This window comes from Amphibalanus amphitrite, unplaced genomic scaffold (genome assembly GCF_019059575.1).
Source record: "Amphibalanus amphitrite isolate SeventyFive unplaced genomic scaffold, NRLGWU_Aamphi_draft 001843F_arrow, whole genome shotgun sequence".
In the NCBI taxonomy this organism is placed as follows: domain Eukaryota; kingdom Metazoa; phylum Arthropoda; class Thecostraca; order Balanomorpha; family Balanidae; genus Amphibalanus; species Amphibalanus amphitrite.
Window position 1 is genome coordinate 1 of NW_024883336.1, and position 19,177 is coordinate 19,177.

A 19,177-nucleotide genomic window follows, 5' to 3' on the forward strand; every position below is an offset into this window, starting at 1 on the left:
ATTCTTCATACTGTGAGCATAACGCTAAAACAGCTATCACATTGTATAATGAGGTTAGCACAACAACCGCCGCCGTCGTTACAATCGACGCCTAATCTTTAGCCTTATCTCTGATGCTAAATTTGCACTAAAAAGGGTGTTCATAAACGCCAAACACCATCATCAGTGCGTGTCGCGCCGGAGTGGTTTTGCTGCGAAAAGATGGGCACATCAACACGCTGGCTGCGATCAGGTCACGTTACTGGCAGCGTCACGCTAGTGCAGCGTCACGATTCCGTTACGATCCAGTTAAGACTCCGTTACGATTCCGCTACGATCCCGTTACGATTCCGTTACGGCGCAGTTACGATCCCGTTACGATTCCGTTACGATTCCATTACGATTCCGTTACGATTATATTACGATCGGTAACGCTGCGGTTGAACAGTGTCGGAACTCGATAATAACGTTTCGGGTGTATCTTATATAAGCGTCTTCTCGCTAACGGATAGAAAATATTCAACTATAACGTTATAAGACCTCTCTCCCAAAGAATTGCATAGCTGAAATAAAATACAATATGGAGTAAAAAGTAAAATATATCCACAGACCATTGAAATTTGAGCGGATGGTTTATTTTACAATGAATACAGTACTGTGAGACGTGAGTCAATAGAGCTACGATACCGCAGCCGCTTCATGACCTGTGGTCAGTAGTAGACGTATTTGTCACAGCCCGGTCTAGATAGGTAAGGCTACCTCCTCAGAGCTGAACAAATTTTTTGTTATTGATATCACTCACCTGGGTATCGAAGAGAGTTCATTTTTTACAGGCCGATGATTTACTAGAATCTGAACAACATGTGAACCCCGACCCATGATCAACAACTGTTGATCAGGAAGCATGTCTTGATGGAAAACCACTACACTGACACCACCTCGTATCAAACAGATGGCCCGCTGGTGGTATGGGCATAAATCGTACAGGGCTGCTAGAGCTCGATAGTCTCGGAACATTCACCATCTCCAGACGTCTGGTTTTGAGAGTAACGGCCGCTGAGTCAGTCATATTTTTCCGGTATCGATAGAAATGTGCTCAGAATCATCGAGATAGCAGACAGCGGAAGCAGGGTAGCCATTAAACTCCATCACGAGAAAAAAACATGGAAGTACGATAGATGTTCTCAATCATCTGCACGTATCAAGAAGGAAGATATTTCCAAGCTTTCCGATAAGTGTTTCTCCTTTTTCCTTTTTCCGACCATCCAATTCAGCTCGCATTTCCAGATAACCGTAGCTACAATGTCTCACCAAGCCTTCACTAGGCGGGCCTTGGGCAAGGCTGTATGATAATAAGAGAAACTCCCGCCCCAGTTCCTTCCGCCACCGCCGGAGGGCTCTGCAGTCGCCAGTCAGCTGACTGTCCCCGGGCCGTACTTTCGTAGACCAAACCAAATAGCGAGGGAGCGAAATACCTGACTGACATGTGGGTACTAAGGGAGTTTTATGGTTATTTGTATTTTCGGCTAGCAAATATGGAGTTCTTCCTTTTAGTACATTTTTTTTGTAGTTCTTTTATTTATCTTATTTTCAATAACAAGTAACAACGACAGCAATGACCCCTTGATGCAAATTTAATGCTGGTATTAGATGACCTCATCTGACCTTGTGCCATCATAATACCATTTTTGTTGTTGAGGTAAATAAATCGGTACAGTTTGGGCAGCATCGGTCCGACCACATTTCCAATAAAGTCCGCTAAGCAAATGTGACGCCCAATTTTATTCTTTGTATATATTCGAGCGAATGACAACAATAATATAATTATAGAATACCACTCAGTGGTATTTTAGGATTGTATAATTGTTGTCATTCGCTCGAATATATACAATCATGTCTGATAATTCACATTTTCTCTATGTGTTGGCTGTCATCTGAGCACAACTCCGCCAACCCTTCACCGATCTCTGACCAACGTCAAACCGAACCAAGACAAATTAGCGTGTGAGTTACATAAAACTATTAACTCAGTCGCACCAATGTCCGACTAAGCGTCCAATCGAAGTTGTCCGTAGCTCTCAATTCAACCGTGTCCTGACTACCAAGCGAGCTCTGTTGGAAATTTCAACCGAACTTCCTTGTAAAGTTCTGTGCGACACCTTACTAGACTCCATTTGACCGATGAGTTTAACTCTCCACCGAGATGAGATCAAACTCCTCTGGTATCCCCATCTTATAAAGCGCCTTACTGTTCTATTTGTCATTTAGTAGCGTGCAAATGGGTACCGCTGCTTCCCAATTCGTAAACAAGTAAACGAAACGATTCCTGAGACTGTCATTATACGTTGATAATATACAACACAAAAAAATGTGTTTTATAGCCGTTTTCAACGGCTGAGTTTCAGTCAATGCTGCCATATCCTTTCTACGAGATTTATAACATTAGGCCCTGGACTCCTCCCGTCAATGCGATCATTCGCTCTTTCTCTCTCTCTCTCTCTCTCTGGAGCTCCTCGCTGGATAACGTCCGTTTCACTTTCATAGAGAAGATCGCCTGGAGGCCGGGCCTACACCATCCACGATAGATTCATCAGACGCTAATGTAATTATGACGTCATTGGAGGAAGCCCCCTGCAACCAGTGACGTCACGCCGTCTTCAGGTGCACAGTGCGACGGTTTGGCTGACCGGACCATTCATTACACAAAACACTAGAAAAGGGGACACAAAAGACAGGTAAGTACCAAAACAGGGATTTAGTCCCACCGAGGTGACCAAATTATGCTAGGGCTTACCAGACAAAATATGTGCTTTTGTTCGGAATGATAATTCTCGTGCGCAATGATCAATCGACATTCAATAATCTAGATTCTGATAAAGCTCTTATTGGCATGTGCCGTGTTGTATTGCAGAAACTGAAGGAAGGTCACACTTCGAGCTACTCGATGCTTTCCTGAAGTGGCGCTGAAATGACGACAATAAAAGAATGGGAATGAATACGAAGCAATATATCATCTACGTTTCGCTACAAAGAACGGAACATTCTTTCAGCTAGTCACGTGCTGACAGGCACAAATCCATATCAACGCACACCCGATGTTTTTATATACATTTTACAACGCTCACGAGCTTACTGAAGCAACACTAATGCATTCGTAGCATGCAGCAAAAAATAAATAAATAAGGGAATAAAAAGATAAATAAATAATAACAGTGTTTGTGCCACAAGGCCTAGAACAGAAATTGATAGTTGATTTATAACTATGCCTATAATGGACTATAGTAATAAACAGCACAATGGTTTCAGAGGCTTTCTTTGCCGAACTCCTAGAAGAAGCACGCTTGAACAACAGAGAACACGTGTGTGGTGCTGCATGTGTCTTACACGCACGTGCATGGCGATATATAGCAAACATTTCATCAATAACTATTAACTATTCTTTTTCAGTTATTCTCCGCAGTACCTGAGGACACTTACGTAAAGTACGTTAAGTATACGAGCGTGATGTGACTATTTTCTGGTTCAAAAGTTCCTTCGGTCTTCCTAAAGAAATGTAGATTAGGCAGACGCGTCCCCAAATAAATGGGTCATCCAGTGACGTATACAACCAGTCCGGATTATTTTTATCCCAGTTCAGGTTTGATGCAATTCTCTTTGGGTAACGCGCTGATTACTGAGCATAAGTCATAGATACGAAAGTATGACATGATTCGCAAGTATTTTAATTTCGACTAAAACGATGACTGGTGACGATGCCAATGTGCAATTAACCTTCCAGGCGATGGGGGATTTTTGCCCCCCCCCCCCTTTTAGGTTTTTTTCGATCTATCTCCAGAACCGCTGCGCCGATCGTCACCAAACTTTCGGCAGTGGCGGATCCAGGATTTTCACTGGGGAGGGGCTGCAGGTCATAATTGGGCGCCACGCCCCGGATGGGCGCCATAGTCGCATCGTATTGGCGCTGAAATATTGGCGCCCAGTGGCCCTGACAAGAGGCGCCCAGGATCAGTATGTACAGTGACACCACACGATTGGAAATATCGGTGCGGAGCGTACTGAAACGACGTTATTCGACTGATTTTTGCATCCTAGTCCTAGTATGCGGCACTCTGATGAGTTGCGAATTGAAAATTGGCGCCACTGCGCCTTCGGCGCAGTGGCGCCAGTTTTCCTTGGGTGGGGGCTGCCAGCCCCCGCAGCCCCCCCCTGGATCCGCCACTGACTTTCGGTGCCCTCCCATGAATAGCTTTTGCACATTGTGACCAAAACAAATTCCAAATGCTATGATAGGTTGGCTGCTAATGACGTCGGAGTGACGCCATTTCTGCCATTCTCGACCGTTTCCTTTCGAAAAGGTTTCGCGGGAAGAGCTGTCAGGCCTACAGCTTTAGAGATAGCAGAAAAATGTTACAGACACAAAAGATGAAGCATCAACAGGGCTACAAAAATTTGTTCTCACATTTTCAAAAAATTTAGATTTTGACCCCCAAAAACAAAAAAAAACAGATTTTTTAACCCGCGCACCGACGGGGGTCTGCGCCAACTTAGTACCGACGGGGGGGGGCGGATGACCGCCCCCCCTGAGATCTCGAGAACGAAGCAAGATAGCGACAAGCGGTAAACGGCATCGGATACGCACGGACAAGGTCTACAATTTTTACTAAGGTAATTTTCAGGTCAGGTCAAAGATGACGTCACAGGGGTCGAAAAAGTCAAAATGGCGGCGCTAGATATGGAGAGGGTTTTTCTCGAATAACTTTCGAAGTAGTCAAGATAGGAACAAACTAAGGGCATCATCGTGATCCTCTCGTCGATCCGCATCGAATGATATATATGTTGACCTCGAAAGGTCAAGGTCAAAGGTTGACCTCAGGTCACGTGACCTCGAGGTCATCATGTATATCATTCGATGCGTCTTGACGAGCTGAACACAATGTGACCATCCGCGCGGCTGTATCTTGTTCCTGTAAGGAGTTATTGGCAAAAAACCTTTGGTGACCTTTGATGACGTCACATGACCTTACAGCTGCCCAACAGCAAAACAGACCTCAAGGTAGTGAAGGTTGATCGTATGTGAAGTCATGTATGGTATATGGGGCCATTCCGACCCGTTTTAGTGGTAAAAACAGGGAGTTGATTTTTCCCCCATTGACTTGGTCACCGACATCAAAATTCCGAGATATACAAATTGTAGCTACTAATGACCTAATAACATCCTGCGACTTTCAAAGGCCTCCGACATCTACTGTAGCTCTGGCACGGTGACAAAGTTGCAAAAAAGTGACTTGAGGTTGGGTCATGCAAAGTGACCTGGTGACCTGACCTTAAAAGTTAGGAGGTTCAAACTTTCACACCATGTGTAAAATTGATGAGAGAATATTCATACCAAATTTCGCGGCGCTACGCGCCGCGGTTTTCCCGCTATCCGCGAAAAACCTCAGGGGGGGGCGGATATCCGCACCCCCGTCGGTGCGCGGGTTAAATATGATAGCCGAAAAATAAAAAAAATAATTTCTGAAAAACCTGAATATATGTGATAGTATCTACCACCTTCTATCCACATACCAAATTTGAGATTGATACCGCTGTTTTGGCCAAGTTATAGCGAAAATCTGTTCAAAATTAGTGACGCCAAATTTTCAAACTTATTTTTTTAGCAATTCTAGACCATGTAGCGCAAAACAAAGACCACCATTAGACTTCCCGTGACGAGTTGCATCGAATCAATACACATTTTATGCAAAACTATCAACTTTGAAGTTTGACCTCTTTTGACCTGACCTTGACCTGACCTCCGCCAGAAAGTGACCTAAACCGTACTTGATGGTCTTATAACCAACACCATTGAGTTGGAAATGAAAAATTGGCCATAAAACATGCATCGCACAACCTTAGTAAAGTTGGGTTCATGTGCTGACCCTTGGTGACCTGACCTGTGACCTGACCTGGTATTATCAGTGCCCTCTAATAGCAACATGTGTACTAGGCAACTGACGCCTCATTGCTGATTTTCGACAAAATGCGTTTTACTCGGTGTTATAGCGCCTTCCCTAGAAGACCCGTGAACGGTGAAGCATTTTATCTTCGGTGACCCCGTGGTCAATGAAATTTTGGGACGTTTCACACTGAAACTTATTAACCAGTAAAACGCCTTTTGGGCGAAGAACGAGCGAGCGAGATAGTGAGCCCTGCACGTGCGGAAGGGCGAGAGGGTGCTTCTAACGGGCTTGCGCAAAGCACCCTTCTAACTGGTCGCTAGCGGTGTGCCAAATTTGAACGCAATCGGCCCAGCCGTTCCTGAGATCTGGAAGCGGCACTCTGCACGTGCGCACGTGCAAACGGGGTCCAAAATGACTTTTGCACGGCACCCTACTAACTGGTCTCCAACCGTGTACCAAATTTGAGCGCAATCGGCCCAGCCGTTCTCGAGATCTGGAAACGCCCCCTGCACGTGCGCACGTGCAGTAGCACCCTAACCGCAACACATGGGAATGCATTGTCTGGTGGGTGCCTACCTGTATGCCAAGTTTCAGCGAAATCGCCCCAGTACTTACCGAGTTATTGAAATGGGAACAAATTTGACACCTCTTATTGTTGTATTTTGCACGTGCACTGGGGGTCACTCACATAGATCAAGAGTATCCGACCTTTGGTAGAAGGGATGCAGCTACCCTATAAAAATTACCGCAAGACAATCGCTCAAGCCGCTGCTGAGATATGAGCCTCTCAAAATCACTACTTTTGGAAAACTGCTTGAACACCCTTGACTTTTCACGTGGCACGTGCCACGACGGTCACTGAGATGTATCAAAAGTAGTCAATTACGGGGTAGAAGGGATGGGGCTACCCAACAAAAAAGACCGCAGGCCAATCGGTCCAGCGGTTGCTGAGATATAAGCCTCTCAAAAGCGTTACAGGCCGGGCCGGGCCGGGCCGGGCCGGGCCGGGCCGGGCCGGGCCGGGCCGGGCCGGGCCGCTCATACTGAGATTTTTCCGTTATATTGAAAAGACTCACTTCGCTCGCTGCGCTCGCTCGCTCGTAACTAGACACTGTATTGATTTCATGCAGCCCAGCTCGACGCACGGGCCTTGCGGTTGAAACTGTCGACACAGCAATACGATACGGTGACAAGCTAGTCAACAGAACCCAAATAAGACCAAAATAAATACGTATCCCATTGACACTGTTGGTACCTATTCACGTGAGAGAATACTTGGCACTTCACTTTTCAAAGGTATTCCCTTTCATTGTCAGCTCGACATTGCACGGCGATTTCTTAAATGCCATCAAAAAGAGAAAATTTAATAATCCAAGCAGAGTCTCTTTTCTTTTGGATTCTCTTGAGCAATAAAATAAGCCTCGTGCATTTTATAAGACTGCACTGATGTCCCTCTCATATTGGATTCCGGTGACCTTACAAAGTCGGTTTCGTTCATTGCTTTTCAATTGTCTTTTATTGCCAACCTTCTACGTAATCCGCCTTGGAGCGGAAATCACGTGACCTGTTCAACGAACATGCAAACAGCAGCGCAGATGGACACGTGACCAACACACCTACTCCGGATAGTTGTCACGTGCGCAGAGTTTTTGCCACGTGTTGTAGGCAACGCACAAGCCTGGGGTTATGTGTATGCATTGATGTAGACTGCATGACACGTGAGCATTCAGTGATGATATGCCTGCCTGCACTGTATAAGTGCTGCAGTTTTTAATTGAAATGGCACTGCTGTGTCAGGTGCATCGACATCCCTATCGCTTAGCGGATAAGTAGACTTTCGATGATGATTGTTCTTTGCCTTTTCATCGTTCACATTACCATCTAAACTTTATAATGAATTATAGGAGTGAAAATATGTTTCCAAACCTAGCTACCTAGCTTTTAACTGCACATACCGAATTGGACGCGAACAAACACAAACAAACCACACACAATACACATTCACCAAACAAACAATAATCGAACCACAACAATTGCCAACGCCGAGCTGAGCAAACAAGCCTGATACCGATACTGCACTGAATCTATGGTGTGTGTACACTAGTGATGTAAATTTCAGAAAACATATGTCCAATGTCTGTCCAATGTCCAATACTTACGTCGACCGTCCGTCCAAAAATGTCCAAGCTAGCCATTTGTCCAAAGATGTCCGACATATCCGCAATAGTTTACACTCAACACCGTTATTTAATTTGCTTTTAATGTATCGTTACCAGCTCAAAAGTGTTAATCATATCGAAAGCTGAGCTTTCTGATAGCCAATCAATGTTAAATACGATTTCTTTATAAAAATGTTGAGGTGTAGCAAGCGATTGTCCAAAGTTGTCCAAAGCCTGCTGTCATTGTCCAACCGAATTCCGAATAGGACATTGGACAAAATCGGAATTCCGAAGATTAAAGTTCCGATTGACACCACTAGTGTATAGTCGACTACAGAATTATGTTCCACTTTTCACAGGCAATTATTTGCCTGGAGTGGTAGGCTGTGCCGCATCACACGGGCTGAGTTCACAAATTATAGCTTTGTCCCAATGCTCACAATCGACACGCTTAATTGCGTGATAAACGGCACAACTTAGCGCTCCGGTCAACTGATAGCTTCTGAGGAGTGGAACATCATTCTGTAGTCGACTATACATACACACCATAGGTGTAGGAACGTTTTCGAAACTGGGGGGGGGGGGGCAGGCTCCCAGAAGCACAAAACCTCACCTACCCCCAAAATCCATTTTCTCCTCGGATTTCGGCCACTTTATTTTCGCAAGCATGCTCAAATTGGTAAAAAAGAAAGTGACAAGAAAAAAAAATCGACCAAAATCTCTGGGAGACTCTCGTCCAGAAATTGAACCTCATGGACGCGTCCCCCTGGGCTCCGCAGCCTCGTTGGCACCAGGAGCGGATCCAGGAAAACTCCAAGGGGAGGGTCATGAATCGAAGTAGTGCCCCTACCTATACTCAAAATAAAAACCTCAACTGATTTCGGCCACTTAATTTTGGTGGTGCCCTATTTTCATTTTCAATTTATTTGTTTTTGCCCTGGCAGGCCTGTGGTGCCCCTGGCGGGCCTGTGGTGCCCCTGGCGGGCCTGTGGTGCCCCTGGAAGGACTGTGGTGCTCCTTAGGAGCCTGAAGTGCCAGCGACAGGCCCATGGTGCCTCTGCGAGGCCGGTGGTGCCCCTGCGAGGACGTGGTGCCCCTGCTAGGCCGCTGGTGCCCCTGGTCCCTGACAGGACTGTGGTGCTCCTGACAAGCCTGAAGTGTCCCCGACAGGCACGTGATGCCCCTGACATTCCCAAGGTGCCCATGCGAGGCCAGTGGGTGCCCCTGGCAAGCATGTGGTGCCCCTGGCAGGTCTGTGGTGCCCCTGGCAGACCTGTGGTGCCCCTGCTAGGCTTCTGGTGCCCCTGACACTGGCCTGTGGTGCTCCTGAAAGGAATGTGGTGCCCCTGGGCCCTGGTAAGCCTGAGGTGCCCCTGACAGGTCCATGGTGCCCTTGACAGGCCCAAGGTGCCCCTGCGAGGCCGGTGGTGCCCCTGGAAGACCTGTGGTGCCCCTGACAGGTCTGTGGTGCCCCTGGCAGACCAGTGGTGCTCTTGCTAGGCCGATGGTGCTCCTGACAGGCCGGTGGTGCCCCTGTCAGGTCTGTGATGCCCCTGATAGGTCGGTGGTGCCCCTGGTAGGCCTGTGGTGCCCCTGGGCCCCAAGGGGGCATGACCCACGTGACCCCACCTTGGATCCGCCACTGGTTGGCACCCATACGAATTCCAGAAGCATCCAAAAACATTTTTTATTACGAGCGAGCGTGAAACGTGAGAAGTGAAAAGTCAGCGAAAGGTGTATGTGTGGGGGGGGGGAGGGGGCAGTTAACATTGCTGGCCCCCATTCGAAAGTGGGGGACCATTGCCCCCTGCCCCCTTGCTCCTACGCCTATGCCAGTAACCGATCAACTAATGCAAGGCCGCCTAACATAAATGGTTAGCTTACGCCGTTTACGCATTCTGCTGCGCCAGTACCTATTGTCTCTCTTTGCAGCGCGCGCTGCCCCTAAGCTGCCACTTATTGCTTCTCAGAAAGTTACCTTTCATTGGGTGGAGGAAAATTGCACTCAATAACGATGAAGCACAAATGGAAATCTTCATGGAAGGGCAGGCCGGAGAACCGTCAAGTTTGTTCTTCGGGGTGATACCTACAAATACATTAAAAAGTTCGGCAAAAAGGGGAGGGGGGGGGGGCAGTTAACCCTATTAGTGGCAGGGGGGTTGTTTTCATCAACCCCTCAGGTTTTTCGGGAATATCTCCAAAACCGCTGAAGCTACGATGCTGAAATTTTCTGACTTTTCCTAAAACTAAATTGGGCACATTCCCTGAAAATTTCAAGTTCATAACTTTACCAGGGGCGGCTCCAGAGCACTGGGAATTGGGGAGTCCTATTCGTGAAGCGAGTCATTTGGGCGAATATCACGATACTGATGTATTATAACTGTATGCACCAGTTTTACGAACAGTGAATGGAAGGTATTATGTGATAACATATACAAAGCTATTGTGCATCCTCTTTTGACACGTTTTTGCTATAATAGGTGGATCCAGGCGTCCAAAAAGGGGGGGGGGGTTATGTTTTACCTAACAAACATAGGCGCCCTGACACCGCCTATGCATGACCAATACAATTGTAGTCGTTCTCTCATAAGAAAATTGTAACATAGCAAGACCATTGCCACCCTTTTTAGAAACAGTACCAACAAAAACACCTTATTTACTATACTTTTTGTGTACCCCCAATCTCAATGATCTGTATCCGCCTATGATTTTTGAAAATGCATATTTTTATGATCCATGTGAATTCCTGGTTCATTCTCTATCGATCGGCAAAAGTTGCGTTAAGATTGGTTCAGAAACCTGGCCGTGATAAACAGTCTAAAATGTATCTGCAATTTGCCCGCTTTTACCCCCTTTACCCCCTATTGACATTTTTAATTTTTACTTTTTTTAGAAATGTAGATCACGTTGAGCGAAATCGAATGCCGTTTGAATTTTGAAAATCGGCCCGTTAGATCTCGAGATATCAGGGGGGTCGTAAACAGCCCCCCCTGCCACTAATAGGGGTAGCCAGGAGCCTGCCACTAATAGGGTTAACATTACTGCCCCCCCCCCCTACTATGAAAAGTGGGGGGCCACCGGGCTCCCGTCCCCCACCCCCTGTTCCTACACCTATGGTACACACTGCCATATCCGGGTAGCCGGGGGGCCGCTATTGGGCCAGATGAGCCAGTGACGTCAAACGTGACGTCATTGGACACTGGCAGATGAGACTACAGTCTAACCTCATCTTATTCACAGTATATTGTGAATAGCGCCAGGCTATGCACTGCGTGGATTATTAAAAGCAGCTTTCTGCTCGGTATGGGAAGAGAATGTGCAGTATTCTACGTGGCTCCGCGCTGAAAACGCGTCAGCTGCTGCTGAGAAGAACCAGCTTAATATCTGAGCAGACAGATTGTGAGAAATTGACATCCGCTCTGATCCTTTCTGGCTAACGCTATTTGCTGGTATTGAGATGGCTGGCGACCTTTACCAATAGTCACGTGTACGGCCAATGTGAGGATGTCTTTCGCATGGTTAGTTCTTTAGATGTATTGAATTTCTTCACGCTCTAATATAGGGCGTCGCTCGTGTTATAACTAATCGGCAAGTCATATCACGTTTTATTTGATGTTTGCATTTATGATCACTGAGCAGAATGTCATTACCCGTCTATTATTGACTTCAAAGATAAATGATCTATTCGTGACTAAAAAAACTCGACCTTTTATTATTTTCTCCTTTGTCCCTCCAAAACAATATAATTATCTCTCGATCCTCCTTCGCAGCTCCCTATAGATCAGTGTCCTCCGGGCTTACCAACGGTATCACAAGACTTCAACCAACACTTTAGCCTCAGATATGTCGCGTACTCCAAAACGGTGCAACAGTAACCGATTATGGTGACGTATGTACAGATGATAATTATTAGGATGGTCATGGTAATGATCCCAATATCCCATTTCAGTAATTTGTTTTCCTATGTCGCGACGAGCTCAGCTCCGTCCGCACACGGGAAAGGCTGCCCAGACCAGTGTTTCTCTCAAATTCCTATCATCCTTTCGGCTGTAGCAACTAGCATTGTCTCATCATACCTAAATAAAAGGTCAAATGAAACCCAACAAAGCAAACATGAAGAAAGCAGTGGTTATTGTTGAGTGTGTTGCTTATTTACTAAAATCACCAACAGTGACAATCCCCACTATCAGGCAAACTCATAAGTTAAAAACAACCATCCCCGTCTAACTCGTCATTTCTCCGCCAGGTGTCACTGCTGCTGCTGCTGCTATCAGCTGTTGTCGCCCAGCAGCGGCGACCCCGTCAAGGTCAGCGACCCCGGCCTGCCCTGCGGCGGGTGCCCCCGAGAAAGCCCGGCTCGGGGCGGTTTGTCAGAGGAGGAGGACCTGGCAGAAGGCGGCCTGGAGCCAACTTCAAACCGCCCTCACCGGCGGTGCCACCAGGTGAGTGGGAGCAGGGGAGGGTAAAGGAGGGGGAGGGGAGGAGGGGAGAGAGTGAGTGAGAGAAAGAGAGAGAGAGAGAGAGAGAGAGAGAGAGAGATTGAGTGAGAGAAAGAGAGAGAAAGAGAGAGGAGAGAGTGAGAGAAAGGACGAGAGGCGCAGAGATAGAGCAAAGAGAAAGAGTGAGAGAGGCAGAAAGGAGATGGAGAGAGGTAGAATACCTATAGGAACTATTTTTCTATTTATATCTGGGAAGGTAGAAAGAGAGAGCCCTTACCTGTAAGGGATCCATTGTCGTGGTCTTGAGAAGTTGCTTTTCTCCCCGTTTTTATAGCACGCATGTTTGTTCAAACCGGTTGTCTCTCTAGTACGTTTTATTTTCATTTTTTACCGACACATGTGTCCCTTTCACTGTCTCACCACCACTGACACTTGTCTGACGGCTGACGCCACTCTATGCCCCCCGACCTACTAACTGAAGCCTTGTCTAGCGCCCGTCTTAGCCCCTGTCGGACCCTGACTGACACCTCCCCATCGGACTCTGTATGACCCCTGTCTAACCCCGCTCTTACAGTTCCAGGTCCGGACCTGGTGGTACCAGCCAGCGGCGCACCCAGTGAGACTCTGCGAGCCGGTCTGGACGGAGTCCGGAACTTCCAGCACCTTCTGTCAGACGCCCCGCCTCCTCCGCCTACCACCACCCCCGCGCCGCGGCCACACTCGACCACTCGACCTCCGCTGAGCCGGGAGCAGGTGGCCATGCTGAAAGAACTGCAGTCCATCCTGGGGGAGGACCCCCTGCCGTTGGATCCCGGCGCGGGAGGACGGAGGAGACCAGAGGCGGATCGCCTCCTGCCTCTGTTTCCCCCGTTCGGGGTGGGGGTGTCGAATGATGCCGACGAAGAGAAAGAGCAACTGCCGGGGGAAGGAGTGGTGTCCGGCGCGCTGTTTCAGGATTTTTCACCAAGTCGGCTGTTCTTGCCACCGGAAACTTCGACGGGTAGCGTTCGGAGGCAGTTCGTAAGGTTTGCTGATGATCCGGAGGAGTTGACTAGTGGTGTAGTAGACATCGGGAACGTCAGATTTCCTCGACCGGTGACCGCAGCGACATCTATAACCACACCACGGCCGACCACAGCGCCACCTTTACGGATCCTGGGCGGTTTGCGGCCATTGCTTTCCAAGGACGCTGAGAGAAAACAGAGGGATGCTCGAGTGATACAGAGTGTCGACGATAACGGACAGCTGATTACCAGCGTGCTCTCATCCTCTACCCGTGCCACACTCGACCGGGCCGTCACTCCACCCTCTTTCCCCGCCGACTTCGGCTTTGGGTTCGGTCAGCAGACGCTGCCAAAGTCTGATCAGCCGGGCCCGGCCCTCACCACAGGCCTCCGGCTACACCAGGTTCTGACATCCACCGCCCAACCGACCCCGCAACCTGCACTCGCAGCTACCACTACCAATCCTCGCCGCAGCGAGCAGCTCCTGCCATCTGGCGGCGTGGTCCGAGACCTCGGCCGCGACCCACTGCCGCTAGGTGGCGGGTTCAACACGCTGTCACGTGACTCTGGCAGCGCGCGGCCGGCGGGGTCACGTGACCGCGCTGAAGACATTGAGGAAATCGTGAGGCGGACGGTGATGCCTCAGGATCCGGAGAAGTTGTGCCGGTCGGCGGCCGACAATGGGTTCTGCGACACTCAGGAGCAGTACCCCAGGTAGGTGGAGGCCCTGTGGGCAGTGGCTGATCCAGGGGTGGAGATATATCTGTCAAAATTTCAGGGGGGGGGGGGTCAAGGCCGGGCAGATGGAGGCGGGCTGGATGCAGTACCATTGACTTACATAGCAGTAATTCGTTTTCAGGGAGGGGGTCCTGACCCCCTCCCCGAGATCTCCACCTCTGGGCTGATCTCTGGGACGCCGGTGAAAACAGGGCGCCGGAGGGCATATTAGTCACGTGACATTTGGAACTTCTCCCCCTCCGTGAGTCTTCTTCATGCTAAACGCCACGTGTGAATTTCACGAACCTTGATCAAATGGCCCCAGGCGCCCTGTTTTCACCGTCGTCCGATCTCTGGTGGGCGAGATGGCAGGCACACAGACGGATTGTCAGATTCCGCATGACATTTCGGCTATGTCCAATATGCAGTAGGTATGATGCAATGCTCCTGCTTTTGCTCTATAGCGCGGGAGTAGGCCGATGGAAAATGGAACCACCGCCTCGCCCTATTTGGCAACGTTATTGATCAGTTTTATTAGGCCTTCCGTGTAATTGTTATTGCGGTGTTTGGCATTTAAAATTCTTGCGCCTGCTTGTTCGTGACGTGACCTTTACGGAAAGCATACCTTCTCAATATCGAATGGTCACGTAATGACATTCCATTTTTTTTTCTCTCTCTCTCTCTCTCTCTCTCGCTCTCTCACTCTCTCTCTCCCCTCCATCTCTCACACGCACCCTCTCTTCCCTCAGGGCTTACATGGAGCGTGTCGTCGACCAATGCAGCACCATCCTCGAGTACCTCTTCTCAGAGGTGCCCGATGACGTCACGCAGCTCTCCAACACTCCAGAACCTTCCTCCGCCTCTGGCCGTCCGTGGTCATGGGCAGCGTATAACTACCAACACCAGGATGTCTGCGACGCCACAACGCGTTTTGTGGAACCCACATACGCCAAAGCTACTGATGGGAGATGGTATGTCATCATTCAACATCGTTCCCTGCGTCAACGCACTAGTGTGGGACTCTGTAACCAGCTAGACGGCTTCTGCAGAGCTGTCTCAGATTGTGGCACTAGGTCCAGATGCGTGCAGACATTCTATCACAGGACGCTGATTGCAGCTGATCCACTCCTGCCAACAAAGTGCCCAAGAATGAAGACGTTCAGGTTGCCTGCGGGCTGTATGTGTCAGGTGGAGTTGGCAAAGGGCCTGAGAACGTTGGACCAGGGGAACACAGAGGAGGACAAGAGTTAGATGATGGAAGAGAAGGGAAGAGAGACAAGAGGTAGATAGACAAACGAAGATGATGGCAAGGTGAAGAAGAGAGAAACGGAAGCTACATGAAGTAGATGAAGGAAAGTGCCAATATGAAGGCAAGAGAGAAAAGAGTGGAATATAGATTGGACAAAAGAGCAGGCAGGTCGAGTGCAAGTGGCAGGGAGCGACGGTGAAGGCGAGGGAGGCAGTAGGGAGGAATTGAAGGAGCTCTAGCCGACCTTGAACAAAAACTGTGTCTATGTGAGGAATGAGACTTGGTGCGGTTTCCACGGGAATGAGCTGAATCCAGCAAGATACAGCCGTTAATTTTAGTGCTCGATGTTTTATCCTGGACCAGGAGATTCCAGAATGACCAGACTAACAAGCTTGACGCATATCTGAAAAGACTTCAATTGAAACAGACGCCAAGCGGCTAAACGTCACAAAACTGTGCTTTGCCTAGGCGAACCTAGGATTGTCAGACTCGACATGTTGAAAGGTTGCACAGAACACTAACAGCCTTTGGCAAAGAACACGCGACTGAATCAACCAGTTCCCAAATGACTGAACTTGCAACAGTACTCTCAGCATTGAAGTTGCATCCAATGAACTTGCAACGTACATTTGTAGTGTCGCGTGTTAATTGGACACTGGATTTCGAACTGCGCACTGCTCAGTCATTGCTGATGTGGCTTATGACATCATATAGTGTGTCATACATAGTGTTGCCTCATACCGAGTGTTGGTAGTGCTGTCCCATGCGGAGTGTCGCCCCATGCGAAGTGTCAGAAAGAGTGTCTTCTGTCGCGGTATGACTGAGCGATGGCCGTTGATGAGATAAGTGGGATGGACAAGTCGAGAATGGAGACGAATGAAAATGAAGTGTGGGTGAATCATGGAAAACGATAGTACAGGGTTTTATGGTGGATACTCATGGGAGTTTCAAACGACACCCAGAGGAGTGCCTAGAGGTATTAAACCGGTACTCAGTCAAGTGACAATGTGTAATGCTGTGGAGTGTCCGCGGCACTCGTGCAGAGAAAAGAATCAGTAACAGACACTAACGAAAAGGCGCACAGCACACACTAGACCTAGAGTTGGTGTCGAACTGCGTCACAATTAGTGGAGCTGAGCCATTCATTGTGTGCCGTAATGCGTCGGTTTGTGCTCCATTGCGTCACAATGCGTTGAGATGCGCCAACGGGCCCACGGAACTCATCCCATTCATTACGCGTTAAGTGGCACACAAAGTGAGCATAAAGTTTGGTGTACATTCTTCAATGCGCCACATAAAAAGTATGTGTTTTGAAATGCCGCTGATAATTTTTGTTTAAATGTTTGTTTCTTTTCCGTCTGTGCATATTTGCTCTCTGTTTTGATTCCGATGAGTGGTTTTTACTGATTTTATAAACAAAACAGGAGAAATGTAAATCGAAAACTGCGTGTTTACTCCTGCATAGTGCATACTTTTTTAGAGATACCAATATGACGTGCTTTTTTGTTTTTCATAATTATCAAGGCGTACCTTGCATTGTACTGTAGAGTGTAGGGTCCAACGTAATCATATCACCATGTAAACTGTATCGGCTTTGGCAACTGTGGGCCCATAATAAGTTATATCGATCGTCAAATTATTCTCACATGTAGAAGTAACCCTGTTGTATGTTGCATCAATACCAGAATTGGCTGCTTTCATCGTGTGTGCTGACATTGCACGTTTCGCTTGCAGTGTGAACACAGCTTTTACGCCGACAGCGATGTGTGCGAAGTAATGTTGATAACTATCTACTGAGTTTTCGTCCGTATAGGACGCTGTTTTAAGTGCAGTGTTCTTTTCAACTACTGTTGTAAATGGTATACCACTGTTACTCACAGTAGCAAACTGTTTACCATTGTTGTACCGAAACTAATTTTTGAGTGCTTGTAGTCAGCATTGCTTTGTCCTGCAGAGTCACTTGTGGTGACTTTGTTGCGTTATGCCAGTGCTTTTAAGAAAAATGCAACTGTAGTGTAGGCTGTAGGCTTACATGGAACATGCTTATTAATTGTGCGAACCGGGCTATTTATTGTAGAGGAATGTATCATTGGGCCAAGTTTCAGTTAGGCGGTAGTCCTGTGAATTGTGTTGATGATTTGAATTAAACAGCATGCAGTCAGTAAACGGACTTTTCACTACGTTTGCCGGTTACATATTCTACTAGGTTTACATAGGTTTACATAGGTTAGGTTTACATATTCTACTAAGCTCAACGAACCATGTATGTCTAGTCATTCTAGCATATAGATTGCCTAGTCGGTCAGGCATTCTACAGAAGTAGAATGTCTCATTCCACACATTGTCTGCAACATGCACATCCTAAAGTTAGCCAGTGCAACAATTAACGTTTTAGTTAAAGAAAGGGCTGAGTCATCGCGGTAGCTCACGGCCTCGCCTCCAGCACGACCACAGTAAGACACGTTGACGTTGGCGAAAAAAGAAAACAAAAACATAACTAGCAGTGGTCGTAGACTCCAACGATACTACAAATGTCAAAGGATTTTCTGTTACATATGTTATGTAGGAAAAAAATTGCAAAACACTTCAATTTTACACTGTTAAATGTGCAATCCTGCTGTGCATTTACGTAATGAACAACAAGCTACTGGAATTTTGAAATATTACATATCATTGGGGTTCCACAATGGATGAACCCCGCCAAATATCAACGCCATTACTCACACATCAATCACAATATCACTGACAATTATATATCATACTTCCACCGTTAACACAAATGACAAATGAATAACGGTAGATACTAGCAGCTGATGAGTCATTTTACGACCTGCTGGCTTCCTGTGACTAGACGCCGTGCTGTTCTTCAAGGTGTTCCAGTCAGGGCATGCCCAGTAAAGATATCTCAACAGAGGGGCTCTGTCAGAGGCAGCCGGGATTTTACCATCCTTTCTTTTATGTGTGCAATTTAAATTGTATCTCTTTTCCTCTCCTTCGTCGTAAATCTTGGTTAAAAAGTGATAAAAGCTAAGTACATCTTAGGGGAATCAACTATGTAAACCCGTGCTCCACACTTTTTTATTTGTTTGGTGGGGAAAAGCAGCTCTGAGCTTCAGCTAGACGTTGAGGGCTGTTTCCATGGTGTGTCAAAAGTGGAAATAGCCGCCCGGCTTTAGTTCGCCAGCCTTGTCAATAGATGGCAGTACCACAATATGGGCAGCGGATCGTGCAATTGACGTCAAATTTTCGTTATCTGCTAAGAATTGAATGGCGGATCTTTCATGCAAGAATCAAGTAAATCGGTCCACAACTTTTCTAGCAACAGAGATATGAAGTCAAACACCCTGCCAGAGCAGCGGCGCGGCGGCCGGCGGCGGCCGCTACGCGCCGCCTGGAAGACTGGCGGCGCTGAACGGTTCCGACTTGGCACTGCACTAAAACCTGTTAACTGCTTGGAATAGTTATTATAGCAAATTTTTCATTCAAGTGAGGAATAACCAAGGGCAGGAAGTATGTATGCTTGTGTGCGTACTGTGTAAGCCAAGAAAATGCATTAGCAGAAACTCGCTAATATTAGATCCAGCCAAGTCCAAACGCATTCCAGGGGATGTGTCTCTGATGGGTCAACAATATTTATCGTTCGAGGGCGGATACAGTTTTAAAAATACAAAAACTATTTTTGAACAGCTCT

General features: G+C 47.5%; 1 protein-coding gene across 1 annotated transcript; it reads left to right on the forward strand.

Annotated features, from left to right (window-relative positions):
* Positions 1 to 12,323: 12,323 nt before the first annotated feature.
* On the forward strand, positions 12,324 to 17,433 carry LOC122375449 (the record flags this gene model as incomplete). Its single annotated transcript, XM_043354843.1, has 3 exons — positions 12,324 to 12,519; positions 13,091 to 14,234; positions 14,987 to 17,433. Coding segments are annotated over 3 exons (1,842 nt in total), but the record flags the coding sequence as incomplete, so codon positions are not given.
* Between the last annotated feature and the right edge of the window lie 1,744 nt (positions 17,434 to 19,177).